Source organism: Pseudorca crassidens, chromosome 12 (genome assembly GCF_039906515.1).
Source record: "Pseudorca crassidens isolate mPseCra1 chromosome 12, mPseCra1.hap1, whole genome shotgun sequence".
In the NCBI taxonomy this organism is placed as follows: Eukaryota; Metazoa; Chordata; class Mammalia; order Artiodactyla; family Delphinidae; genus Pseudorca; species Pseudorca crassidens.
This window is the reverse complement of record NC_090307.1, coordinates 74,693,620-74,719,817: the sequence shown is the minus strand read 5'-3', so window position 1 is coordinate 74,719,817 and position 26,198 is coordinate 74,693,620. Positions and strand designations below refer to the sequence as shown.

The 26,198-nt window shown below is 53.9% G+C and overlaps 2 protein-coding genes and 1 long non-coding RNA gene across 10 annotated transcripts in view; 1 reads left to right on the top strand and 2 right to left on the bottom strand.

The window, feature by feature from the left end:
- Nucleotides 1-93: 93 nt before the first annotated feature.
- MMAB (metabolism of cobalamin associated B) lies at nt 94-13,130 on the top strand. 3 transcript variants are annotated; one of them, XM_067700514.1, is made up of 9 exons: nt 94-275; nt 1,621-1,675; nt 3,094-3,187; nt 5,853-5,910; nt 7,828-7,900; nt 8,148-8,245; nt 8,581-8,645; nt 10,419-10,478; nt 11,922-13,130. In XM_067700514.1, exons 1-9 carry the CDS (start codon nt 159-161, stop codon nt 12,019-12,021), a joined length of 720 nt encoding a protein of 239 aa, XP_067556615.1. In that variant the 5' UTR covers nt 94-158; the 3' UTR covers nt 12,022-13,130. The 3 variants fall into 3 exon arrangements, with proteins under 3 accessions (XP_067556615.1, XP_067556616.1, XP_067556614.1); XM_067700513.1 differs by having other exon boundaries at nt 96-274; nt 1,614-1,675; XM_067700515.1 differs by lacking the exons at nt 10,419-10,478; nt 11,922-13,130 and adding an exon at nt 9,447-10,189 and having other exon boundaries at nt 95-274; nt 1,614-1,675.
- LOC137203756 (uncharacterized) lies at nt 1,217-10,319 on the bottom strand. Its single transcript, XR_010933282.1, has 3 exons — nt 10,189-10,319; nt 7,320-7,451; nt 1,217-1,869 (listed from the first exon to the last, which is right to left on the bottom strand). It is a non-coding gene; the product is annotated as an uncharacterized lncRNA (long non-coding RNA).
- A 10,806-nt stretch (nt 13,131-23,936) lies between the features above and the next one.
- The window catches only part of UBE3B (ubiquitin protein ligase E3B), a 57,709-nt gene continuing 55,447 nt past the window's right edge, over nt 23,937-26,198 (bottom strand). For all 6 annotated transcript variants that reach the window (XM_067700497.1, XM_067700499.1, XM_067700496.1 and 3 more), the window contains one exon: nt 23,937-26,117. In XM_067700497.1, the coding sequence (XP_067556598.1) occupies nt 25,926-26,117 (192 nt within the window). In that variant the 3' untranslated portion in view covers nt 23,937-25,925. The remainder of the gene's footprint in view (nt 26,118-26,198) is intronic.

Here is a 26,198-nt window from a genome sequence, read left to right as displayed (position 1 = left end):
ATGAGAAACAAGTCTCTGGGAGTGTCCCGCCCTGGGGAGAGAGCCACGGACCAATGGAAGATGGCGGCTGATGGGTGGTGCGGCCGGAGGTAGGTGGAGTCACCCCGGGGTCTGGACGGGAGCCTGGCAGGGTCAGTCCCCTACCAGATCCTTGGACCATGGCTGTGTGGGGCCTGGGAGGTCGCCTTGGCTTGCGCGGGTGCCTCGGCGCCCGCAAGCTATTGTGTCCCCGTTTCCAGAGCCGCGGCCCCCAGGGCGTGGAAGACGGGGACAGGTGAGTACCTGGCTGGGAGGGTAACTCAGGCACCTGCCCTGAGTTATGTTGTCGCCATGGTTACGTCAAACCGCTGGGAGGTCACCGCAGCAATCGCCAGGTGACGTCCTCTTTAGTCGTGACGTCACCGTGGCAACGTGGGCTCCGTGGAAGCCAGAGACCAAGGTTTCTTGGCGCAAGACAAGTCCAAACGAAGCCCAGCATCCATCAGGACAGGGCATATCCCATGTGAGCCAAGAGGGTCATCTTGCCTGGCCTCACAATCAGGAGGGGCCTCGATTCGGATATTAACCTCTCTCCAAAGCAGTTTATACTTTAAGGCACAGAGATACACCAATACGGTCTAAAGATGGCTGTCATCATATACCTTGAAACTTGCACCCCGTTTCCGGACCTCAGAACCTGACTTAATAATGGATTAATCTATTTCACAGATCCAGTAATTTAACCTTTGAATAACCTTTTAATGTCACATTTTAATGTTGAAGTCTTTATTAAAGGTGTTGCTATTTGAAAATGCCAGTTTTCGAACCCTGTTTTGGCAATTCTCCATTTCGGAGTATACATGAAGCTTTACAGTATGGTAATGGCCCAGGGATTTTTCCCTCCAAGAGTCCCTGGCTTGGTAGAGCAGAGGTAACAGTTTTGGGGTGTCGATAGTCTTGGGCAAGAATCCCAGCCCTACCGTTTCTTCCCGTGGTGACCTAGGAGGAAGAGTCTCATCCCGTCAGCTACAGATTACTCAAAAACAAAATGAACGGGCTTCCCTGGTGGCGCAGTGGTTGAAAGTATGCCTGCCGATGCAGGGAACGCGGGTTCGTGCCCCCGTCCGGGAAGATCCCATGCCGTGGAGAGGCTGGGCCCGTGAGCCATGGCCGCTGGGCCTGCACGTCTGGAGCCTGTGCTCCGCAATGGGAGAGGCCACAACAGTGAGAGGCCCGCATACCGCAAAAAAAAAAAAAAAAAAGAACATCATAGGTAGTGCTTGGGAAGATTCCAGGGATAATTCAAGGAGATAATGCCTGTAATTCACTTAGCACAGTGCAGAGACTATGGAAAGTGATCGATAAATTCTTTCAGCCAATATTTATAGAGCGTCTGCATTGAGCAATGCACTACATCAGCTATTCTGCAGATGCGGGTGTGGCAAGACATAGAACTTGCCCACAAAGGGCTTAAAACTAAGAGGAACGGAGGGGAAAGATTTCAAGAGATCCAAGCAGAAGGGGGTAAGTGCTGCCTCTGAGGGTATGGGTAGCAAACTGTGACCCACTGAAGGACATGCCCCAGTATATACACCATCCTCACTCATCGTCTCTTGATGTTTATTTCTCCTTAGGCCACAGCCTTCCTCGAAGACACCCAAGCTCCCCAAGATCTACACCAAAACAGGAGACAAAGGTAGGGTGGGACAGGTGAAAAATGCAAAGAAAGACATGGCAGATTCCATCTTAAAGTTCTTCCAAATTCTAGGACTTCCCTGGCAGTCCAGTGGTTAAGACTCCACGCTTCTACTGCAGGGGGCATGGGTTCGATCCTTGGTCAGGGAACTAAGATCCTGTATGCCACGCGGCACTAGAAATTGATGGAAAATTCTGGAATGAGAATTAAATAAATAATAGCTTTAAAATATATTTTTTAAAGTTCTTCCAAATTGTTTGCAGACGTTAAAAGTATGTGACAGATCTCAATAGGCGTCACCCAAATATGATGTGAAATGAAAGATGCCCAAGATATATTAAGTGATAAAAGCAAGTTGCAGAACAATCCAAATAGTTGGAATCCATTGGATAAAAGTGTGTGTGTATATTTATATGTGTGTTCAGGTGTGCATAGAACATTGTGAAAGGTTATACCTTGGACTGTTACCTGGGAGAGAGATTGAATTGTGGGAGAGGGGAATAAATAGACGGGCTTTCATTGTTTCCTGTACATACTTTTATTCTATTATTTATTTTGTAATGAGCATATATTGCTTTGATAATTTAAAAAAATGCCAGAACATGATGTACAGAAAAAAAAAGATGCAGAAGAACATATCAGTAGGATACCATTTTCTAAAGTTTTAAACCACGCATGGACTTCCCTGGCGGTCCAGTGGTTAGAACTTGGCGCTTCCACTGCAGGGGGCGCGGGTCTGATCCCTGGTTGGGGAACTAAGATCCCGCATGCTGCGTGGCATGGCCCCCCCCACCAAAAAAAAAACCACGCAGATTACCAGTATTTATTGCTTTGGGGGTATATTTATGTAGTAAGAAGATAAAAACATTCATAGATGTACTTAATGCCATTGTACACTTAAAAATGGTTAAAATGGCCAATTTTACATTATGTTTATGTTATCACAATAAGAAAAGAAAAGATGCAAAGGGATGACAGTGTTGATGCCCTCCAGCCAAAGACTCCAGGGACGGAATTCCCTGGCAGTCCAGTTAGGACTCCATGCTCTCACTGCCAAGGACCTGGGTTCAGTCCCGGGTCGGGAAACTAATATCCCACAAGCCAAGCAGTGCAGCCAAAAATAAATAAATAAATAAATAAAGTATATCAGGGAAGAAGTGAGGACAGTGGTTACCCCTGGGGAGGGGGGCAGTGACTGAAAGCGGGGACACAGGGGCCTCTAGGGTGAGGCTCCTGTTTTATTCCTTGATCTAGATGCTGATCACAGAGGTCTGTTTCAGTTAGTAACAATTCATCAACTTGTACACTTATGATTCGAGCACTTTTCTGTGTATGTTATCCTTCAAGTAGAAAAATGCTTTAAAAGAGCATATCAGGAAAAAAAACTCTTTAATTTGGGCAGCAAAACATTTTCACAGGGTTTTCCAGCACCTTCACCGGAGAAAGGAGACCGAAAGACGACCAGGTGTTTGAAGCCGTGGGAACTACAGATGAATTAAGTTCAGCCATTGGGTAAGGGGGACGGGATTGGCCTTGAGGTCGGGCTCGAGTTGGTTGTTAGAGGGCATGACTGATGTGCAGCTCTCCAGAGTGCCCGCCAGTCCCAGAGGCTGCCAGCCCTCGATAAACCTTCCTTGGCCTGTGGCTTCCGTCCCTCACCGCGTGATGCTGCCTCGCCCCTCCATCCCTGCTCCCTCACTCTGCTCGTATGTGTGTGCCATTGAGGTGCACGTGCAAAGTGACAGGTGAGTCGAGCACAGTACACAGGGCATCAGACATGATCCCTTTCGGGAGGCTTATTTTTTAAGCATATACACAGCCAGAGTTTAGAAGGTGGACTCAGGGAAGTAGTCAGGATTGGCCGGGCCATGCTGGTGTAACAAACAACCCCCACATTTCGTGGCTTAAACCACCAAAGGCGTATTTCATCCTCTCACTGCAAGCCCATCGTGGGTTGCGTATGTTTCTTCTCTGCCTGGCCTTCACTCTGGGACCCGGGCTGGTGGGACAGCCTCTGTCTAGAACAACACCAGTAATTGTGGCAGAGGGAAGAAAGCCCACAGTGATGCCCACGCTGGCTCTTAAAGCTTCCACGAAGTGACACGCCACCTCTGCTCACATTTCATTGGCCAGAGCCAGGGACGTGGACACATGTGACAGCAGCAGGGGTGGGAGGGGCCGCCAATATTTGAGAACAAAGTTCGGGCCACCATGCTCAGCAAGCCGTTGGCAGCATGAGCTGCAGTTATTATAAGTACTAGTTCACAAGTTCTGACTCGGCCTTGTGGGTGAAGATCATGGTAATCAGACAGACCTGGGTTCAAATTCTCTCCCACTGCTGACTGGCTGTGTGACTTCAGGCAAATCACCTGGCCTCTCTGAGCCTCAGTTTCCTATTCTGTCAAGTGATCCTAGTAATAGTATCCAATCTCATTGGGTTCTTGTGAGGATGTAATGAGAGAACTCCATGTTTCCCCCTTAGGACAGTACCTAGCACCAATCATAATGCTAGCTATTATTATCATCATAATTATTAAAACTTACCTGTTCATGGTGGCCATTTCTCAGTGATGGGCCTAAGTGAGGTTCTCAGGAAAGATAATGTAGCTAGTCTGCCAGCAGAGGAGAGAGGGCAGACCCCTTGGTGTGTGGGGGAAGGGTGTGGCGAGGGGGAAGTGCACACAAGATGAAGTGGGCAGAGGGGCAGGAAGGCGGGTTCTAGCATCGGCTGTTTAGAATTAGCAAATCAGCAGGCCATCATCCCTCAGGTGATGTGGTGCAGGGGCCTGGCCACAGCTCAGCTGTGGATTCTTCCGTCCTCAGATGTTGGCGGAGCATCTGCGTGTGCCAGGCTCTGCTGAGTGGGGAGCCTCAGCCCTGCCTTCATGGAGCCTGCGGTCTGCAGGTGCGGTGCAGCGGGCGGGGCGGAGCAGACAGACGCTGGAGGGGCAGCCACAAGTGGTGGGAGCGGGGATGGAGCGAGCATGGGGAGGGGCCTCCCACTGGCCTCTGTCGTGGGAACATCCTCGGTGAGCAGATATTCCCAAGCATCTCCAATGTGCCAGGCTTGAGGCATAAGCCCCCGCCTCACCATCCAGAGGGGAAGACCAACGCGGGACAGCTTACATGTGTGCTTATTTAGTTCTGATTGTAAGATGGGCTAGAAGATGCACAGTAGTTCTTCTTTTGCCCTTTCAAAGCCATTCTCCTGTGCCTGTGAGGCTGGCCTGGAGATGGTCTCACCCCGATTCCCTTGTCCTCTGGCTTTAGAGTTGGTCCAACCAATGGGCAGCACCAGCAGGAGATCGGACGAGGGTGAGAGGGGTAGGGGTATGTGTGACCCTGCCCCCAGCCCTGTGTGGCTCTGGCAGTTGTGGCGCTCTCCACTGCTTTCTCCCAGCTGCCCAGCTCCTGGCGGTGGCCTCTGCCCAGAATGCAGCTCTCTTCAGGGTTGGTAGTGCCTTTGACCCTCCCTTGCCCCTTCAGGCTCTTGCTTTTGCTCATCTCTGCCATCCATCTGCAGTTCCCATAAGCCTTCCCACTCTGTCAGTAGTCCCTTCGTGAAGCTTTTCTCCAGGAACCCTTCAAACACACCACTGTCTGGCCAGGACCCTGACTGGTACAGAAGAGGGTGCAGTGTTCTGAGGGAGGCCAGGGCCACAGTCCTGACCTGCATCGGGGGCACTTTGATTTTCCTGCCCCACCCAGCCTTACCAGCGAACTCCTACTCAGCCTTCAGAGTCCCACTTCCAGCATTGCTTCCTCCAGGAAGCCCTCCCTGAACCCTAATCAAGGCCAAATATCCCAGGACTCTCACCCTTTCCTTCAGAGCACTGACCTCAGTTTGCAACTTCACTGTTAGTCGTGTGACATCTGATTCACATCTCCCTGTCCTGCCTAACGGGGCCTGTGTCACCTCTGTTTATACTGAACCACCTGGACCTGGCCAGAGTAGGCGCTGAAAGAGGAGTTGTTGGCTGGATGAGCGGCGAAAAACAAATACCCCCAACCACATGGAAGGTTACGATGTTCCTCAATGTCAGCAAGAAAATAACGGCCTTCCTGTGACAGCTCAATTAGCAAAATGGCCAATCCCCTGAGAATGTATTGCCTTCCAGCAAGACAGGGCCTGGGGATGTTATATTCGAGGCAAATTCTTCTTCCTTCTTCCTCACAGGTTTGCTATGGAATTAATTGCAGAAAAGGGCCACCCGTTTGTGGAAGAGCTTCAGAAAGTGAGTAACATTGTCTCACCCCGAGCTGGGATTTTCCAACCCCAAGGCCTGGTGGCCATAACTGGATTTGCCAACTGACCATCAGTTCCTTTCTGTGTCACCTGGGACTAGTCCACTTACCCTCTGTGAGCCTCAGTTTCTTCATCTGTAAGATGGGGACACACAGAGATGACCCTCCCTCACAGGGGAGTGGTGAGGTTTGGCCTCAGAGAGGGAAATGTGAAGGGCAGTGGTCTCAGCCCAGGCAGTTCTGCCCCTCAGGGGACACAGGGCAATGTCTGGAGATATTTTAAGTTGTCACACTGGAGGTGGAGGTGCTACTGGGATCTAGTGCGTAGAGGCAGGGATGAGGCTAAACGTCCTACAACGCACAGGACGGTCCCCGTGACAGAGGATGACCTGGGCCAAAGTGTTAGTGGCCCTGAGGTTGAGAGACTTGAAAGGCCCAGCTGTGGTTAGCCCTCAGTGGGGGGGATGGTAGGGTTCTTAGAATTACTGTTCTGTTCCTTAAGAGGCAGCGGGGGCTCTGGCCCACAGAGAGGACTTCAGAAATAGAGGCAGGGCCACCACCCCCAGAACATGGAGAATGTACCTGGGGTTTTAGTCTGCGTGCTGACCTGAGTCAGCTGCTCCCTGGAGGGTCAGCCCTCGGCCTGCTTCAGTCCTCCAGGCCAGGCTGGAGCCCACTGGGGCCCCTGGGAGCAGACACAGGGTAGTGAGGGGCTGCAGAAAGATGGGAGGCCTAAACTGCTGGAACATTCTATGAATGAGGCACCTCCTGTACGAGGGAGACTGGTCTTCAGCCTCAGAATGAGGAATTGCTGGCGTCTACAGTGGTCGTTTCTGTCTGCCTTGCTCACCTCTGAGCGGGGTTTGCAGAGGGAAGAGGGGGTCAGTGGCGTGATGAGCCCCTCCCTTGCTTTAGACCACGTCCTTTGGGTAACAGTTTCAACATCACCTCCTCCGGGGCCTTCCCTGGCCACCCCTGCCTCCAGCTGGTGCCTCTCCCAGGCTTCCGCAGCTCCTGTGCTTCTGCCTCTAAAGGCAAGCATCACCAGGAGTGTGGCCTGGGCGCCCCAAGGGTGCAGACTGTGACTTGTTCAGCTGGCTTCCCCGCCTGGCCCCCGGGAGCTGCTCCGGGCCTATGGCAGGCCAGGCAGCCTGTTCCCGGCTCTCCCTGCAGAAGCCCATGAGGTGGAGGCCAGCCCTCACGTTTTACAGAGGACAAAACTGAGGCTCAGCCCAAGGCCGCACAGCCAGGAATCAGCGGGGCTGGGATCGGATTCCCAGACTGGGGCCACCTCTCTCCAGCCCCCGGGGTAAACGCCGCAGGTGGCCGGCGCGGAGTAGTACTGTGACGCCCCTTTCCATCGGAAGCCACAGAGACGCCACGAGGTTAAGGAACTTACCCAGAGTCTGCTGCTCGGTGGCTCAACAGGTTCCAGTCCACTCCCGGGTGGGCACCGTCTACTCTCACCGACTGTGTCCTGCTCCCGGCACACTGCCACGGTGGCTGTCTCATCAGAGGGCACAGCCCTGTCCTGTATAGTTTAAAAAGCACTGTCAATTTGGGTCTCTCCGCCCAAGTGTTATAGGTTAGAAAACCAAGGCCGTCAGTTTAGAGAAAAGAAGAACCTCGAAGGGCCCGGCACATGGGAGAGGAGGGTCGGGGTGAGAAGACTCCTCCTGACTATCCCTGGGTGCTTGACACTCCCCGTCTGCGTCACCCAGGGCCCCTCCCAACAGGGCAGACGTGCTGTGCTGCAGGTTCAGACAGTTTGCTGATTAGCCTTTGTAAATGCCGGCTCCTTAGAGGTCTGACAGCTCCCGGCAGGCCCAGCCCTGCACGTGGACGCACGAGAGCCCCGCTTGGCCCGTGTAACAGGGTCTTCACCCACGCCTTCCATTCCTCCCCAGATCCAATGCTCCCTGCAGGACGTCGGCTCTGCACTGGCAACACCGCGCTCCTCAGCCAGGGAGGCTCACTTAAGTAATTCTCTCCCTGAACCCACTGTGTGTGCTCAGAGGGTCCTGGGGGGCCTGGGCCCATGGGCGGGGGGAATGACTCTGTCCTGGGTGTCTCCTGGGACCCCTGTCAACCTGGCCTGTGCAGCCTGAGACAGAGGGTCCCTCTGAGCCAGGGGAATGGTTGGTGGGCACCCAGGTGGAAGGGATGGGGTGGGCTCCTTGTGATCCTGGGGCAGTGGCCTCACGGCCACTTCTCCTTGGCTCCACAGAACATGCCACGTTCGAGGCAGGGCCCATCCTGGAGCTGGAGCAGTGGATCGACAGATACTCCAGCCAGCTGCCCCCGCTCACGGCCTTCATCCTGCCTGTAGGTACTGGGCTGCCTCAACCTGGGGGTGGCTGCGGGCCAGTGTGTTGACCAAAACACACAGGCAGGGATTCAGCCTCCCCCCTTTTAATTTTTAACAGCGACAGAAGCTTTCCCCCAGCCCCCAAGTCCCCTCCAGACCGTCACGGCTCCCTCCCCAGTCCTGCCTGCTTTGGAGAGGGGTACCCAGTGGGTGTGCCCCGGCAGGGCCCCTGGAGACAGAACACTGCCTGTTATGGGCGGGGCCTGTGTGTCCCTCCGTCCATCCAGGCTCCCTGCCTGCAGTGGGCACCCTCCCCCCACCCTTCCAGCCAACACCCGCTTTCTCCTTTCAGTCCGGAGGCAAGAGCAGCTCCGCACTGCATTTCTGTCGGGCCGTGTGCCGCCGAGCTGAGAGACGGTACAGGGGTGTGGGGCCGGGGGAGCGGGGCCTGGGCAGAGAGACAGTGATCCTGACGGGGGTGGTGGGGTGGGGGCGGAACAGCACGTCGGGATCAGAGCTTGTGCAGAAGCAGGCAGCTCCAGGAAAGGGGAGGGGGAGGCCCAGCGGGTCTAGGCGATTATTTGTAATTATAATAACACTCACGTGGTATGAAATTCAGGTGCGTATTCAGTGAGGACTCCCTGTTCCTGGGGTTAATTTAAATGGTGGGGGTGGTCTCAGCTGAGCAGAAAGGATTGAAAAGCTCCACACCATGATAAGAGCTATGAGGGAGAGTACTTGGCACCAGAGTGACCCAGCCTGGGACTGGGCATGGGGGGTACTGGGGGCACAGTGGACAGAGTGCCCAGGGTGAGGGGACAGCAAGGGCAGAGGCGGCAGTCTGCATGGAACACACACAAAGGACGCCGAGTGTCTGGTCCAGAGTGAGGGGCGTGAGGCATGACGAGGCCACAGGCTGAGCTGAGGCCAGGCCGGGCAGGGCCTCATGTGCCCCGAGAGCTCTGCATTTATCCTGAGAGCCTTTATCCTGTGAGCCATTGATGGGTTTTAGGCCATGAGATGACATGCTGGCTGCTGGGTGGAGAAGGGCCCAGATCAGCCACCTGCTACCCCAATTCCCCAACTCAGTCAGGAGAGGAGGGACACCCCCCTGCCCCCCGCCAGAAGCTCCTGACTGCCTTTTCAAGGAAACTTTAAAAGAGTAATTGCGGGGCTTCCCTGGTGGCGCAGTGGTTGAGAGTCCGCCTGCCGATGCAGGGGACATGGGTTCGTGCCCCGGTCCGGGAAGATCCCACATGCCGCAGAGTGTCTGGGCCCGTGAGCCATGGCCGCTGAGCCTGCGCGTCCGGAGCCTGTGCTCTGCAACGGGAGAGGCCACAACAGTGAGAGGCCCGCGTACCGCAAAAAAATAAAAAGTAAATTAAAAAAAAAAAGAGTAATTGCAACATCTCCATTTACACCACTCATAGGCCAGGCTGCCAGCCGGCTTTACAGAGAAATGGGAATAAAGCCCTGCTTTGTATAACCGGCAGGACCGTGCTGGGCACTTTGTATCCATTATTTCATTGATTCCTTGTGGTAACCTTGGGAGAGAGGTGGTGGCAGCCCCCACTCTACTGGAGTCAGGATGCTGGGGCTCAGAGGTGACACCGTGGCCAGGGTCACCTGGGTGGTCCATGGCAGAGTCTGGATTGGAGCCCAGGTGTGTCTGCTCCATACCTGAGCTCCGTCCATAGCCCCATGTCATAAAGATTTCACTTTTCATGAAAGGCCCTTGGGGCCAAGTGGTTCCTAAAGTGATGCTGAGTCACAAAAGAGCTTCAGCTTCAAAAGGAAAAAAGTCATTTGTACAAAGCTGTCCACATCAGCAGTGCTCAGAGTAGCAAAAAATTGGAAACAACCCAAAGGCCCAACATCAGGGAATGGCCGAGGGGGGGGGGTCCTGAGGACACCAAACCCGTGCCCAGGTGACAAAGCCCCTGGGGCAGGAGACACAAACCTGGGGCCTCGCTTTGGGGCGAGCACCTCCCAGCAGGAGTTACGTAGCAGAGGCGACGTGCATGGAGGGGCTGCCAGCTCACTGGCGCTCAGCAGACAGCACCATCTAGCGTGTCTGCACAGAGACTGGCGAGGCTGCAGCGGGAGTGAAATGCTGACTCAGGACGCAGCTCCTGCCCCCAAGCGTGTTGAGCCCGTAACGTAGTGTGATGCTGTTTCCTCCCCTTCTAGCGTGGTGCCTCTTGTCCAGTCCGGTGAGACGGATGCAAACGTGGCCAAGTTCTTAAACAGGTACTCAGATGGGATCTGGAGGGTCTTTCTGAAAAGGTAGGCACTTCGTGGCTCCAGCCCTGGCTCGTGTGGCTCCAGCGTGGGCCAGGCCAGGGCTGAGAGCTGAGGGACCCCAGGAGCTGCCTGGGGTCCAGAAAGTGACCTCACAGCCAGGGTCTGGCCCCTTGATGTGGTCACTCCTCCCCCAGGACATGGCCTGGGCTTTGATGGTCCTGACCAGCTCCTTTCCTCCTGGGAGGGGAGTGGGCCTGAGGGGAGTGAGGACCGTTCTGTTCATGTCACAGTAGTGATCCTGGGGAGCCTTCCAGCCATGTAGGTTGTGTGGGCTGAGCCAGTTCGTTCTCTTAGCAAGGAAGGCATCACCGTGCAGATGAGGAACCAGCATATGACAGCTCTGCGGCGGGGGCGATCACCCAGAGCGGAGTCTCTTCCACTGCCCAGTCCCCCACCACACTCCCAGAGAGACAGCCAGGCATCAGGAGGAGGGGGGCATGGTTCCAGGAGGGGGCACGGGTCAGGGAAGGTTCCAGCAGGACCTGGCATGGAGCTGGCCGCGGGGTAGGGTTGGGGCAGGGAGAGAAGAGGAGGGTGGGGTCCGTGCGGCCCGGAAACAAGGGAGAGCACAGGGCAGCTTCGCAAGCTAACTGCCAGCCGCTGAGGGGCAGGCTCGCTGCTGCCTCTCCTGTTTCCCTCCCCACCCAGCCCTGCCCAGAGGCCCCATCGCCGCGGGTCAAAGAAAGAAGGGAGGGGGGCACTAGGGTCTAGCCCACTGGAACATTCCAGGCCAGTGCTTCTCAACCGGGATGTCTGGCAATGTCTGGAGACAAGTGGGTGGGGGCTGGGGTGCTGCCCAGTGTCCTACGATGCACACAACAGCTCCCTCTTCCTGCCACGAAGGATCACCCAGCCACAAGGAATGATCCCGAATGTCACTAGTGCCGAGCTTGAGAAGCCTGCTCTAGGCTCCCTCTACTCAAAGAGTAGACCAGCAGCACCAGAATCACCTGGGCACAGTTTAGACCTGCCAAATCCTGGGCCTGGCCCAGCCAGTCCTCCCGAATCAGAATCTGATCTGCATGTCACCAGGATCCCCAGTTGACTTGTGTGCACACCCCAGTTTGGGAGGCACCAGTCCTGTTCACTGGAAGGTGCAGAAACCAGGGAGTGGCCCAAAATCACCAGCCCTGTGAGGTCAGACAGGGTAGTGGCCTCATCCTGCAGGAACCACCCCAGCCCTGGCGCCAGAGTCGGGCGCTGGGCTCTCAGGAAGCTGACCTGGAGCGCCATCCATCAAGCCCAGGTGGGCTGAGCACCCGCTGTCGCACCCGATGCTCCTGGGGCACGTGACTGATATTTCCTCCTAGAAGGCTAATATAGGGAGGACCCTGTTAGCATTGATCTCTCATTTCAGATCATTCCATTTGCCTTCTTCTGCCCCTCCAGACTCAGTGACTATCTCTTCACGTTAGCCAGATACACAGCCATGAAGGAGGGGAATCCAGAAAAAATATACAAGAAAAATGACTTGTCGGTCCATGCCTGAGGCGCTTGGAAATAATGGAAAAAGGGAGCTTTGCAGACTCCTCCACAGTGACAACGGGAAAGGAAGACTTTGCCCTCGTGTCCTGATTCCTGAAGATCTCACCCAGAGGGGCCAGAAGCTGGTCTTTTGTCCAGACTCCGCTTCCTCTCAGGGTCCCCCACTTCCTTCAGGAGCTGAGGCCGGTGGAGAATTCTAGCCCCCTCCCCTGGGCTCTCCTCAGCCTTCCAAAAAAGAATAAAAGTGGGAAAGGCTTGAGGGTGTGTGTGGGGTGTGTCTGTGTGGGTGTGTGTGTGAGAGAGAGAGAGAGAGAGAGAGAGAGAAAGAGACAGATGCCCTCCACTGGCAGCTCATTTGGAATGGTACCAGAGGCCCTTGGAAATGTAATTGTGATTTACCTGTGCCAAAGGGGCTTTAAAATGTCACATTTATAAAGAGTAAGGCAGACAGGATTTGGAGTTTAGTCACCTCTGAGCCACTCATCAAGGGGGAAGGACGGCTGCAGACTGACAGGCGAGGCCTCGGAAACACTTGGACTGAAGTACATGTGTGGCGAGGGTGCAGCCCGGAGAATCTTCTCTAAAGGGGAGCCTTCCTCCATCAAGGGACGGACATCCTGGGGAGAGGAACACCACCACTTTAATGAGGGCATGTCCTGCCCGGGCAGGTGGCGTCCAGGGTCAGAGGTGAACTGCGTTCAGCTTCAGACTATAAGCTCTTATGTTTCCAGCGACACTGACGCAGACCAGACCTACTTCTCTGATGTTGCACTTGGCTGGTTTATGCCTCTGAGATCCGGGCCACAGCTGTATTTTATTTCAGTTGTCACTGCTGCTCCCTCCCGCTAGGAAGTGACCCTGCCAGTGCCAGCTGTGTCCTTGGGAAGGGGGATATTTATGAAGGGCGAGGAGGCAGCCCTGAGAACCTGAAGACTCCACGCCACTAATTGCAGGAAACAACTTGGGAAGGGCAGGCTCTCACTAACTGTCAGGGCGGAAACGCCCAGTGAACTCCATCCAGCCATCATTTATTAGCCTGAAGCTCGGAAGTCTGGTCCCTCCAGCCATCCTTGCCAGCAGTTAGGAAACATTAAAATGATGAGTTTTGTGCTAGCTTTGCTTTCGTTCTTAACCACCTTACCTGCTCATTTTGTTGGAGGAACATCATTATCTCGTCCCTTCTGGGTCCTTTTCGTTCCTGGACTTGGGCAAAGTGGCTGAGGTGCAGGTGACCGTGAGTGAAAGTGAAAACCCTCCAGGAAGTGGCCCCGGCCAGCAGTTGGCGCCAGGTCTGGTGCATGGTGGGCACTCGGCCTGTGTGAACAGAACTGAGAACATTACAGAACAGGCTAAAGGTGGTTCACTGTCGGGCAGGCACTCAGGCTGGACCGGGGAGGGTTATGTTCCAAGAGCCCACAGCAAATCCATCAAGTGACTAGGTCCTGCCCACACCTTAGCATCTTCCTGGAAGGAGCAGGACGTACATAATAAAAAGTCCCACATGCCCCACTGTAGTGAAACATCTGCAAAGGACAAGAGAAGTTCTTTGAGTAGATACAGCGTCCTCATGGGATGATCTCTGAAACAAGGCCTTTTCCTGTAGCCATATCCCCTCCCCAGCAGCCCTTGCTGGGAGGGGCTGTCGCAGGCCAGATGGTAACTCTGGGTTCCCAGGTCCCACACCCCCTGCATCATCCCTTCCACCAGCAAACATCCCCGAGAAACAAACACCCCTGAGAAACATGCAGGTGCAGGCATGTCCTGTGCTACTGACCTGGGAAGAACTGAGGCGGCCTGCTGGGGAAGGGCTCGCCCAGGGGACAGGTCAGTTTGAAACTTTCGCTCCTCTGCTGTACCTTACATAGCCATGTGGGAGCTGGAAGCAAAAGGAAAAATGTGTTCACTCCCGTACACTTAGCAAAACATCCTCCCCGGTCTCGAACCCAGTGGGAAAAGTTAATGAAAACTCTGTGATGGAAACACATGACTGTATATAAAGCCCGTCTGCAACCGCTGTCAACCCTTGTAAATGGTCGTCCGCATCACACAGCAACGCAGGTCGGGAGAGAAATGGCAGGCTGTTTTTACTTATAATGGTGATACCTTGTCGATCATAGATTTTGTTTTTGCATAAATTTGATTTTTTAAAATATCGCGGTGAGGGACTTTCCTGGTGGTCCAGTGGTTAAGACTTCACCTTCCAGTGCAGGGGGTGTGGGTTCGATCCCTGGTCAGGGAGCTAAGGTCCCAAATACCTTGCGGCCAAAAAAAACCAAAAACATAAAACAGAAGCAATATTGTAACAAATTCAATAAAGATTTTAAAAATGGTCCACATCAAAAAAAAATCTTAAAAAAAAATACTGCAGTGGAAAAAATTCTGTAAAAAATTGCATGAAAGTTATTTCTCTTGCTTCCTGGATTTGGGGGTGTTCCCATACATTTTGCACCCAAGAAAGTGCTCCACCTGCCTCTCCCTGGTCCAGGTCTGGCTCTCAGGATCGTATTTAGGGCCACAGTCAGAGGTGGTTGGATATTCCAGCGGCGAGAAGCCCACCAGCCAGCATTGTCGAAGGGCTTGACATGCCAGGCCCCAGGCCAGGGGCTCCACAAACATCATTGCATTGAAACCTCACAGCAACCCCGAGGGAGGCACTGTCTATGGCAGGAGGGGGGAAACAGACTTGCAAACCAGCTTGTGTCAGGGAGTCAGTGCCAAGATGTGGGCCAGGGACGCAGCCCTGTGACTCCCGGCCCAGTGCTCCTCCCCCCACTGCCACTTGACAGTCATTTTAATCACGCCCTGGGCCGCTGAGAACAATGTCAGGCACTAATAGATTCTGCTGTCTCATTTCTCAACCTACTTTCCCTTAACTGATACTTCATGGCTATTGTTAATGTGCATTTTTCACCGAGTAATTTTCGTAACCCGAACTTGTAACGCATCCCAATGACAAACGTCCCCGGTACCAAATCCCCCATCAGCCGCAATGTCACCCTCATCTCCCCCCACCGCACCCTCACACCTTCCTCCGACAACCCCTACAGTTTTATGATCCCTCTGTCCCAGTTATCATTACTGAACCTTTAAGAATCCAGACACATTTCAAGTTTAATTGAATAAAATCCTTTGTGTAATAAATTCCACATGAATGCTACATAAATCAGTGCCTTGGGAGGATTTGTGGCTCACCCCTCCCTTCAGAACAGGCCCACTGGCGATACTGGACCCACGCTGGTCCCACCTTGCTTAGGGAGAGGACTGAGGCCCCCTTTGCAGCCCAGCCAGGGTGCAGTGTTCATTTGCCTTGACCTGTCACTTTTCTTCTCTGGAGTCCATCGTGGAAGACAATGCTTGGGTGCAAGCAGAGGCAGGAGATGAGCTGGTTGGGGACACCGGGATTTGGAAGGTTGGGGGACACCCAGGAACTTTGGGGGTGTCCCGGTGCTCTCCCACTCCACAGATTCACAAACTCCTGATGAAGGCTCTGTGCATCCTCTCCCACCGTAGTGAAACATCTGCAAAGGACAAGAGAAGTTCTTTGAGTAGATACAGCAGTCTGCGTACAACCCGTGGAAGCCCCGGGGAAGAACCTCTGCTCTCAGTTCTCAAGTGCAGCACCCACTTCAGGAGTGAGTCCGTGCACAGGGCTGCCTGCTCCAGCGGCCTCATTGCTGGCTCTGCGGAGCCCCAGGCTTGTGGTGCGAGAACAGTCAAACGCTCGGCATGGGTGTCAGCTTCAGGCAGACTTGGGTCCAAGACCAGCTCTGTTACTTCCTAGCATCACGACTCTGGGCAAGTTGTTCCGTCTTCCTTGGACTTGCTTCTTCAACTGTAAAATGGGAATGAAAATCATATCCCCCCCACAGGACCACTGGGAGAGTTTAACGAGGCAATGTTTAAAAGGCTTAGCATGCTCCCCCGTCTCATGTTAGCTATTATTGTTTTGATTATTATTATTTGAAATCAAGTTCCAGCTCTGTCACTTCCTAGCTGAGTCACCGTGAGGGCATCTGTAACCACTCTGAACCTCAATCTTCAGCTTTTATTTTTGGGGACAATGATACCAACTTCCAAGGGTTCAGGAAATATGTCCATGGGCCTGGCACACGGCAGCAGCTCAACAAAAATAAAATGTAGCTACTTTTGAATCAGGTTTTATCCTTTTTCAAAGCACTTTCAAATAGCTCAGGCCCAGGTGGAGCGCACAGGACCGGGAGTAGCACCTCTGGTTTGTTAAGACTTCCCGAGCCGGTGGGAGATGGGGGCCTCCAGAGGGTCCTGGGCCAGGCCAGCCCAGGGGGATGTGGCTCCAGGAGCAACAGGCCGAAGTGAAAGGGAGGGTGACCCGGTCACAGAACAGCGAGAGCCAAAAGGGATCAGTGCCCGAGGACTCCCTGCGGGCAGCAGCAGACCCTGGTCTTCGGATTCCCACAAGGTGCCCTCTTGGGACAGAGGACATGATTGACAAATAACTGGGGCAGAGGAGGAGACGAGGGGACCTAAACCCGGGAGAAGCCCCCTACAAGCTACCTCTCTGAGGAAGGGTGAGCAGCAGGCCCGCTCAGCGTGCACCAGGGCAAAGGCAGCCTGGGGAAGGGATTGAATAAATGGCAGAAAGGCGTCCAGCTGACCCAGGACCTGGGGGTCCTCCCCGCACCAGCTGCTCCCAAGGCACAAACCCTTGGCCCTTGTCTTTGGCCATCTGCAGTGCCCACGTCCCTCCCCAGTGAGCAGGTGCCTTTATTTACGATCACCTTGGAAAGGGTCGAGCAGACATATGTTGCTGAGGGTCGTTTATTCTTGTTTATAAAATTTATGGCTTCACCTCGATTACACACTGTCAAAACGGGAAGGATTGGCCCCAAAGTCTCTTGCCGCATGACTGCCTCAGACGTGTGTACATCTGTTAACTCCGTAGGAGCTGTAGAGGGAAATCAGGCTGCTGATAGCTCAGAAGCTCGCTGTCCCGTCACAAGGTGTGGGCTGCAGGCCTCAAGGAGAGACATCAGGCGCCTACGTGGAAGGGGAGGAGGTTGGGGTCTGTGGGGGACCGCACCGGGTGGCATCGGGACCCTGGCCTTACCTGGCAGACGGGCTCTCTCAGGCGCTTTGGGATGGGGCATGGAAGGGGAGGAACTTGATTCCTGCAGCCCTCAGGGGTCCGGCTGCAGGACTGGCAGCTGGAGCCAGTTCTAAGCCTGTGGATCTCCACCTGCAGGTGTCAGCGGGGAGAGAGAAACGTTGACTCCACTGTGGTGGGTGGAGTTAGGTACGACCTCTCAGGAGGGCAATCTGGCAATGCCTATCCAAGTCCTGGAAATGTGCGTCCTTCTGACCCAGCAATTCCGTGTCTGAGAATTTCTCGTTAGGAAATAGATTCATCAGTGGAGTCATAGGGTTGTTTTTTTTCTTTTCAGTGCATGCTGCTCATTACAGAGAAAAACTGGAAACAAATGTCCAACAATAGGGAGCTTATTATTAAAGAAGAAATATTTAACAATAAGGGACTGTAGGAAATATCATAAAGCTACTGAAAATGATGGTGCCTATATATTTATTACTAGGCAAAAGTGTTCACAATCTATTAAGTGGGGAAAAAAAACCCAAATTATAAAATGGTAGGTATAGAATGATCCAAATCCTGTAAAAGAAACATGAGTGTAAATATACCATAGAAAAAAGATGCAAGGATTCATTCTATATGTTAATAACGCTTATCTCTAAATCGTGGGATTACTGGGTGGTTTCTACTTATATTTTTGTTTGGATTTCCTAATTTTTTTTTTACAACATATTTGGGTTAGATTTGACAGAGGCGTACTTGTATAATAAACATGATTGAAAAAGTGTAAAGAAACTTGACAACTGCTTTCCCTGCCTATAAAAAATCATCTACCTCCCTTGGGATGTTTGGAGCCAAGAGAACAGCCCAAGGGGAGGGCGCCCACCAGCAGCCAAAGCCACGGGGCCCCTCCAAAAACTAGAAGGCTGGTGAGTGTGCCCTGCGTTCGTTCTATTGGAGACAGCTGGCTGTTTGGAGTGCAGCCCCTGTGCAGCCTGAATGTGGACGCTTGGCTTCCATTCTAGGACAACAGCTGAGGGAAGAAAAATGATCGCAGCCCCACTAAAGTGCCCCCGGCGGGTAATCACACCAGCTTTTCACAGGATGTTGAGGATGCTGGCATTCTTCTTTGTCCCTCGTTGGCTGCTGCATCTTTAACTTGTACAGAATTTGAGAGTAGACAGTGGACTTTCACATTTAATTATTTTATGTGGATTTTTGTTCTGGATTATCACCCTAACTTTACCTGGACAAACTGGCGCCCCATCGGGTAGAGTAATGAATCCTATGTGCCGTAGTCAGCAAGTGGAAAAACCAGCACTCAACCCGGGTTTCCTAGATCAGAATCCAGCTTCCTTGTCCAACTCTGTTCTGCTGAGACAGGGCTTATCCCAGGGATGGGCAAGAAATGCCAATTCCAACTGATTGGTAGTGGCTGCCTAAAGGGCTGTGGTAAGGAGCCTGAAGCTGGATCCGATGCAGCAGGAAGGAGTTTGGTAATCCATTAGTGATATCTGCCATGGCTTCCTACGGAGGTAATGCAATAAATAATGTGTATTTGACGTTTCTGAATTCCTGGGCCAAATCCCTCGCAGATTTCAAAAGGGTGGGGGCCTCAGAGGTAGGTATGGGTCTTCAGGCTGCCTAAGGGTTCTCCTAACCCTACAGCTCCCCAAGAGAGCAAATCAGCAGGACAGGGATTTCTCAGGGCTTTGAGACGGCACACCAGGGTCAGAGATCTTTGAGACCCAAACACTTTTAAGTCTAATTGATCAGTCAGCCCTGATGAGCTCACCAGCAGAATTTAGAATCTGTAATTACATTTCACATTAAAACATGCAAAGTTAAGATTAAAGCCAGTGAAAAGTGGCGTGACACCTCCTGCCCCCAGCCCACCTCCAGCCTCTGCCTCCATCATCCATCCCTCCTCTCACCAGCAAGCGGGTCTCCTAGGGGCAAGGGCTATAGTTCTGGAAGCCGCTTCCTTGGGCTGTTTCCCTCTCAGTTCCCTCTAAGGCTGTTTCCTGCTGTGCTAGGGACCAGGTCCTGCTCCCCTCCCTGCAGTGCTACATTTAGTTAAGGCAAACGCTTTGTTCAGGGGGACATTTTTGGGTCTCCAATTTACAGTGATCTCCAGCTAAAGACCTCTAAGAACACACCCACGCCCGTAGTTGAGCAAAGTCGGATCGACTGTCCTGTTGCAACGAGAGAGCACACAATACAGAGAGCCGCGGGGTGTTTCAGGAACAGGGTGTTAGAAAGGACCTAGAGGATTTGGGCTTGTGTCAGGTCCTCTGGGGAAGGTTCAAGGAAGCAGGGGTAGTTCTATGACGGGGTGTCCTAATAAACCTCTATTAGGAGGGAGGAATGTGTGAGGCTAAAGCTGCAATGGAACACTGGAGGGTCAGACAGGCACAGCCCCCAACCTGTGCGAGGGGCCAGGGGAGTGACAATACGAGGGCAGGGCACCCCTTATCAGGTGCACTCCCAAACCGAACCCTGCCTTTTAGCTCTTTAGCTGGGGACCTGTGCAGCTGTGCAAACTGTCACTTCTGGTTTTACCAGGACTCAGGGAGACTGAGCTCTGGGGTCCTCAGCAAGTCCTTAAAAATGCTGCAGGGCCTTATTTGCAAGGTGGGTGCAATTTTGTCTGTTTCCTTCAGCCCCCAAGAGGGTAGGTGGGACAGGGGACAGCAGCAGACACAGCGGGCTCTGGACAAGGGACAGAACAGCCCCTGGGGCTTCCCTCAAGCTTGGCCCCTTGGCTAGAAGGCTCTCCCACGCCCTCTTCTGCCTACTCAAACCAGGTAAGGGCTCTGCAGTGTGCAGACCTGGGTTCAAACCTTGGCTCTGCCGTTTACTGATGCTGAGACATCGGACAAGGGGCTTATCATCTCTGAACCTCAGTTTTCCCAGCTGTGAAGTGAGCATCCTAGCAGCACCACGCTGGAGACAAGTGATGCCGTATGTGCTCACACACGTCCTCCTTGGATTAGTTACGCCTCTTCCCCCACCCCATATCGAGCTCTGCAGGGCAGGGTGGTGCCCACATTCTTCTCTCTGTACCTCCAGCACCGAGCCCAGCCCAGAGCATAGTAGGTCCTGGCTATCTATCTGTTAGATGAATGGGCATGAGCCTGAACTCCCTGGCAGTATGGCTTCCTGGGCCAGCTCCTGGCTGGGACACCTGCCAGCTGCCAGGCCCATCTGGCACCATTGTTAACGGTGACCAAACCATCCACGCTGCACAGCAGACTCCATGCGGCCCTGCACTGCCCCACTTGGGTGATGGTCCCTTCCTTGGACAGCGTCCCTGGGTGGGCCACAAGCAGGGTGGGGAGTCAGTGGGGCCAGGCCCAGAGGGAAAGCGAAAGGACCATGGAGCCTGACGTCTGGGATAGGTGTCCAGAGCAGCCCAAACTGTCAAGAGGACAAAGTGTCACTGTGTCTCCCCGACCTGTCTCTTTCTGCCTCTAACTTCAGGCTCCCCGGCCTCCCCTGGAAGCCCCTCCCCTGCAGCCCCCCTGGGTCTGTTTGCACCCCCTAGGCTTTGCCACCTCCAGCGCCCCTCACGGCATGGGGTGTCCTGCACAGACCGTTCCCCTTGGCGGCAGTGCTAGTAGTGGTGGAAGGGGGACCTCCGTGGTCTCACAGACGCAGGGCCAAATCTCGCTTCTGGCACTTCTGAGCTGTGTGGTCTCATGCAAGCGAACCCACCTCTCTGAACCTGTGTCCTCATCTGCAGAACAGACCAGTTACGCTCCCAGGGCCCAGGGTCCCCGGGTGGACTGAACGTGACCACTTGTGCAGAGGGCTGAGCGCAGTGCTGGGCTTGGGCGAAGGCCGAGGGATGGCAGCTACCATCACTATACTTATGGTAGGACGCTCCCACTCCCGTCCTTGGTGATAGATGTGTTCTAATTCCCACCGTCCACCACCTTCACACCTTCCGTCTGGCTGCTGCCTCTGCCCCCAAATACCTCCCTTCCCATCTCTGAAGTGGAAACCCTCTAAGTGAAAATGAAAGAACACCTCCTTTACGGCCCCCTCCTGCCTAAACAGATGTGACCCTTCTTCTTTGACCCCTGCACACTACTTGTTACCATGACGATGCTCTTTAAGGCACGACTCACTATGCCCAGTTCTTGGATAAGAAGAGAGAGGTTGGCGGAGGTGGTCCAAGCTCCTGCAGCCGATGAGTGACCGGGATGGGCCTGGCACCTGTGTCTGTGACCCCACAGTCCATGTTTCCACCCCAGCTGTTCGTGAGGTTCTCAGGACAGATACCACCATCGCTGGGGTGATTTTACTGATGAGGGAAGAAGGTTCAGGGAGCTGGAAAGTTACCCAGGGTCACTCAGCTTTTGATGCCAAGTCCAGGGTCTTAGCCTGATCGCTGGGGCTTAGCGGACGACACTCCAGCCCTTGCTCCTCTGCGTGGTCTGCGGCGCAGTGCCCCAGCCAGACCAGCTGAAGCAGCATCTCCCTGGGGACTCGTGTGCACGTGAGTGTTTTCGACGCTCTGCTTTGGCTTCCTCTGTGGCCCAGCTTCAGTGGGGTGTCTTCTGCTGTCGCTGGGGGGATCCCTGCAGTCTGGCTTCTAGGTGTAGGGTCTGTAAACTGACAGACCCACCCCAGTCCCCCCAAATTTCCAAGAGCTGAGAAAACCACAAAGGGAATGCAGCTGTGAGTCCTGGGTTGGGGAGATGCCTGGCCTGAGTGTGCGGGGAAGCGCAGAGCTCCGCCAGGGCTCGGGCAGAGGAGGACCTGCACCCCTGGGGCTGGGCTGAGCATGGTGGAGCCCAGCTCCTTGGGGTCCTGCGGCCGCTGACTCCGACTCCTCCGTGGCACGGTGAGTGCCGCCCGCCTACTTAATGGAAGCCCAGGGAAGCGAGGGGCCTCACCCACAGCCTCCCAGCTGGCGGGAGGCAGAGCTGGAACGCGAACCCAGTTCCAGATGCTCCGAAGCCCTTGCTCTCTCTAGCGTCCTCAGTTAGAGCTGCACTCCACCAGACTCGGGAGTCAGCTGCCACCTGTTAAGCACACGCTTGTAACAAATGTTAACCATCACGATGATTATAATGAGAGGCTGCTTCATTCTGACTCCATGCTCCAAAGGCTGGAGAATACCGTGGATCCCGTCTGGGCCTCAGAGCAGCCCCTTCTCAGCGTTACTCAAGTGTCACACTGTGTGGGAGTGTGGCTGTGTGCACATGTGTTGGTTGGGGGATGGGGGGCACAAGCCTGGGAACACCTGGGCCAGGATCCTCTGGCTGACGTGCTCTTGCTTGTGTCCTTTCCTGCTCAGCCCTGCGCCGCAGGCAGTGCAGAGGAGGGCGTGTGCTTCTCCCCACTCTGCAGAAGCTCCACAGAGATCACAGAGGACCCTCCTCCGTGTCATCTCTCTTCATCCTGCTGTGACTGTCGGTAGCACCAGAAGCTACTCTGGAAGCCTGGCCAGAGCCCGACGACCAGGTGCGGGGGCAGCCCGGGTTTCGCAACGTGAAAGGTGAGGAAGGGCAGGAAGAGGGCTGACATCTGAGTGCTGACTCGTGCTGGGTGCACATCACGCCACTGAGCTCTGGCCACCCCCGTGGTGGCACCAGGACTCCCGGAAATGCACACAACCAGGCTGCCCCATAAGAATTAGAGCAGGAAGTGAGGGACCGGGTTTGCACACGTGCCTCTGTTTCTTGGAAAAGACACAGAATGAACACTTTCCACAGTTCTCCACCAGCTCTTATCAATTTAAGACATTTCCAGGAAATAAGACTTCAGCCTAAGGGGGGCCCTGGGTCTACACGTTAGCCAGGCTTTAGAGACAACCCGCCTGTCTGTACCTCTCACAGTTAGCAGCGTGTATCGGCTACATCAGCAGCACAAACATAGGCTGATGGCTTTGCTGGAGTCAGAAACAGTGCTGACCTGTGTTCCTCCAACTGCGTTCCACCTAAATATTCTTAGGCACCTGCAAGTTCTATCAGTGTATTGAATTGTCCTCATTTTAATAGTAATGGAAAACACCCCACTTGTTTTCCCTAGTTATAAAGACAAACTTTCTGTTTGCAGTACTAACTTGTAATTAAAAGCCAAAATATCACAGGATAAGGCTTTAGTTTTTTAGGTGGGTGTGTCCCACACTGGAGGCCACTGATGGATTTGGGGGACTCTGCAGAATGTTTTTCCTTTGCAGGATATAAATGCTCTGTGGGAGGGAGCCTGGCATATGCGAATTCCTCTTGGGAGCCCAGGTGGCCCAACTGGCAGGCTTTCAAGACCTCTCTCCTGATGCTCAGATCCTCAGGTGCCCCCAGGCCAGGGGAGGCAGCAAGAACTCACGGGAGGAGCTGGAAAGACTGGCAGGGTTGAGATGGGCTTTCTGCTGGGTGTAAACCTGGTCTTGTGTAACAGGAAGAGACAGGGCTGGCGTGTCCTGCAAATGCGACCCTCAGTAATGGAGGAAAGCCGAATACACCCAGATTAGCTGGAAAATCTTACTTTGAGCACTTCTGAATTATCTGGATTTTTTTCAATAAACACCTGTCACCATTTTACGTTACCGTGGAAGGCATGTAATCCAGGGTGGTGGCTGCCTCTGGGAAATGCGTGAGAAGGATGGGGAGCATGCAGGGTGCCTAAGGGGGCTTTAGCTTTACCTGAAAGGTGACACACTGTCCAGCACTGTTGACCCTGGTGAGGCAGTGAGCCTCGGCTGTCTGCTGCATCATCCTCTGTGTCTTCTTCCCGCTGTGGAAGCCTGCACGCCCTTTAAGCCCCAGATGCCCCATCCTGAGCTCTCCAGGCACTCGGTTGCAAAGTGCTCCTTCCCGACATAAAAAGCAGAACAAAGCCACTGTGTGCTGAGTACAAATTTAATAAAGCTTTTGTTGTTTTAATCCGAAGTTATCTACGAAAACAAGCTCCACCCCACAACTTTTCAGAGCCATCAAGAGCCATCGAGGTGTCTGTGAACACCACCTAGAAAAGCACAGACTCAGGGTTTCAGATAGTGCAATACTTCCAGCTGTTGAAGTTAAATGAAATGACAAACTACCCCCCCTCGTCAGAAGAACAAAGTCGATGCTGGTGCTTAGGAACCCACTCTCTCTGCATCCCACACTGGCAGACCCCTAGGAAATAAGAATCAAACCTCTTAGTGCAGGGTGACAATCTTTTAGGCACCAGCATAAATGTACCCACCTGCCCAGAGCACAACACGCACATTTAAAAGGAATTTCCCAAGGAATCAAGTGTTTAAAGATAGTGGCAAGTCCACAGAATTGGAGATTACTGACAAATCTTAATAATAATAAGTAATAAATTCCTATCTGTCTTTAAATTCCTTGCCGTCTCCCCATCAAGGTAAAACACGTGCTCTGTTTTGTAGAAGCCTGGGGCTCTAACATGGCCAAACGTGAGCCTGGGCAGGATGCCGGCACCTGGCTGAAACCCTCTGCTGGAGGCCATGGAGACAGGTCCTGCCCGCTTTGCCACCAACATGAAGGTTCTTTCTGGAAGGTGTTTTGCTATGTGGAAGAGAGCTGTGAGTCCTCTGCCGGCTCCTGGCCTCTAGTCTGGCTTCAATCTGGCTGGTGGGGATGCACCGGGAGTGTGGTGACGTGGGCGAGGTGGGTGGCTGTCCACACAGAACAATAACATGGCTTCTGCCTCAATTCCCTGGATCTAGAGTACAGTTCTCGTGATAAAGGTGAAGAATGACGGCAGAAGAGTGCAATGGGTTGGAAGAGAAAACAAAGTGAAAAACCCCAAACCAAAAAACCCGGAGGGCCCGTAAGTCTCCTCAGCCTCATGAGCCTCCGTCAGTGCAAAGGGCTCCCGGGTTCCCAGTGCTGAGGAAGGACGGGAAACAAGACCCAAGTTTCTTGGGACTTTTACAATCTACAGAGTAAAGCCACTGCCCAGATGGGACAGGTACCTTCAGCTGGTGTTTGTTCCTCACTAGACGACAAGTGTGGCCAACAAGCAGGGGAAAGGCAGCCGCCCTCCCCAGGAATCAGCAGGCTTCGAGTAACAGCTAGCGCCTTCTGGAAACGGAGCTGCTCTTAAGGAACGACGGGTTTTTTCTCCCAAACCCGGGATGCCAACGTGAGCGCCCAAGACGGGAGCAAGCTAGAAGGGGCTCCCTGGCAGCCCGGCTGCTGAGGACCCGGAGCATCTGAGGTGAGAATGGGCAGAGGACCGCCGCCGAGTGGAACTCGTGGCTCTGAGGTGGGAGCAGCACCCTGAGCTTCCAGTGCTCTGTGGTCTCACCGGCAGGCACCTCTGCTGCCCGGGGGCAGGTGGGCCTGGCTATCTGGAGAGAGGCTGCTGCGGACGGGACGGAGGCTGAGACTCTGCAGGGTGCATAGAGGCTTGGCGAGGCCTTACCTGAGTAAAGAGTTTTCAGAAACGGAAGGGACGCATCTCACGTTAGGTCGGCTTCATGCATTCAGGCCCACGCCCTGAAAACCACTCCGGAGCCTTGGTGTTCCTGGGACTTGTTCATGCATGGCTCGCTCAGAAAGTTAAGGAACAGAAACTCACGAAAAGACCAAATTAACAAAAAGAGAAGCCCCACTGCCATCACAGGCCTCGGCTTCAGGCTGCTGTAAAGTAGGAAAGAAGGACCAATGCTGGCGGAATCTGGAGGTTTATTTTCAACACCCCCTTCCTGTTAGTGTCACCTGGAGAGTGCTGGGTAGCTTTGTCACGTGCATCCAAAGTTCTTGAGGCCACAGGGGACGTCTTATGGCTATAGAGAGGGTCTGGGGGCCAGCGTGCCCTGGCGCGTCAGTCGTGCTCCCAGGGGAACGCCGCCTCCTGGGGCTGAGGGTGGCTGGGAGCTAGGAGAGCTCGAAGCCCGTGTTCATGCTGATGGCGTAGCGCAGCTTCTCCCGCAGGACGCTCTTCTTGCTGTAGTTGGGCAGCTTGAGCAGGTTGAAGCAGGTGGAGGAGGTGGGCAGGCGGCCACCTGGCTCCCGCTTGCGGATGGTAAAGAAGCCACGCAGGACGCTGCCCAGGGTGTCGCCAGTGTCCTGCAAGCACATCCCACAGCCTCAGGTTGGGGGGCGCCTGGGGAGAGGGCTGGACCGGTCCCCTGCAGAGGACAACCAGCC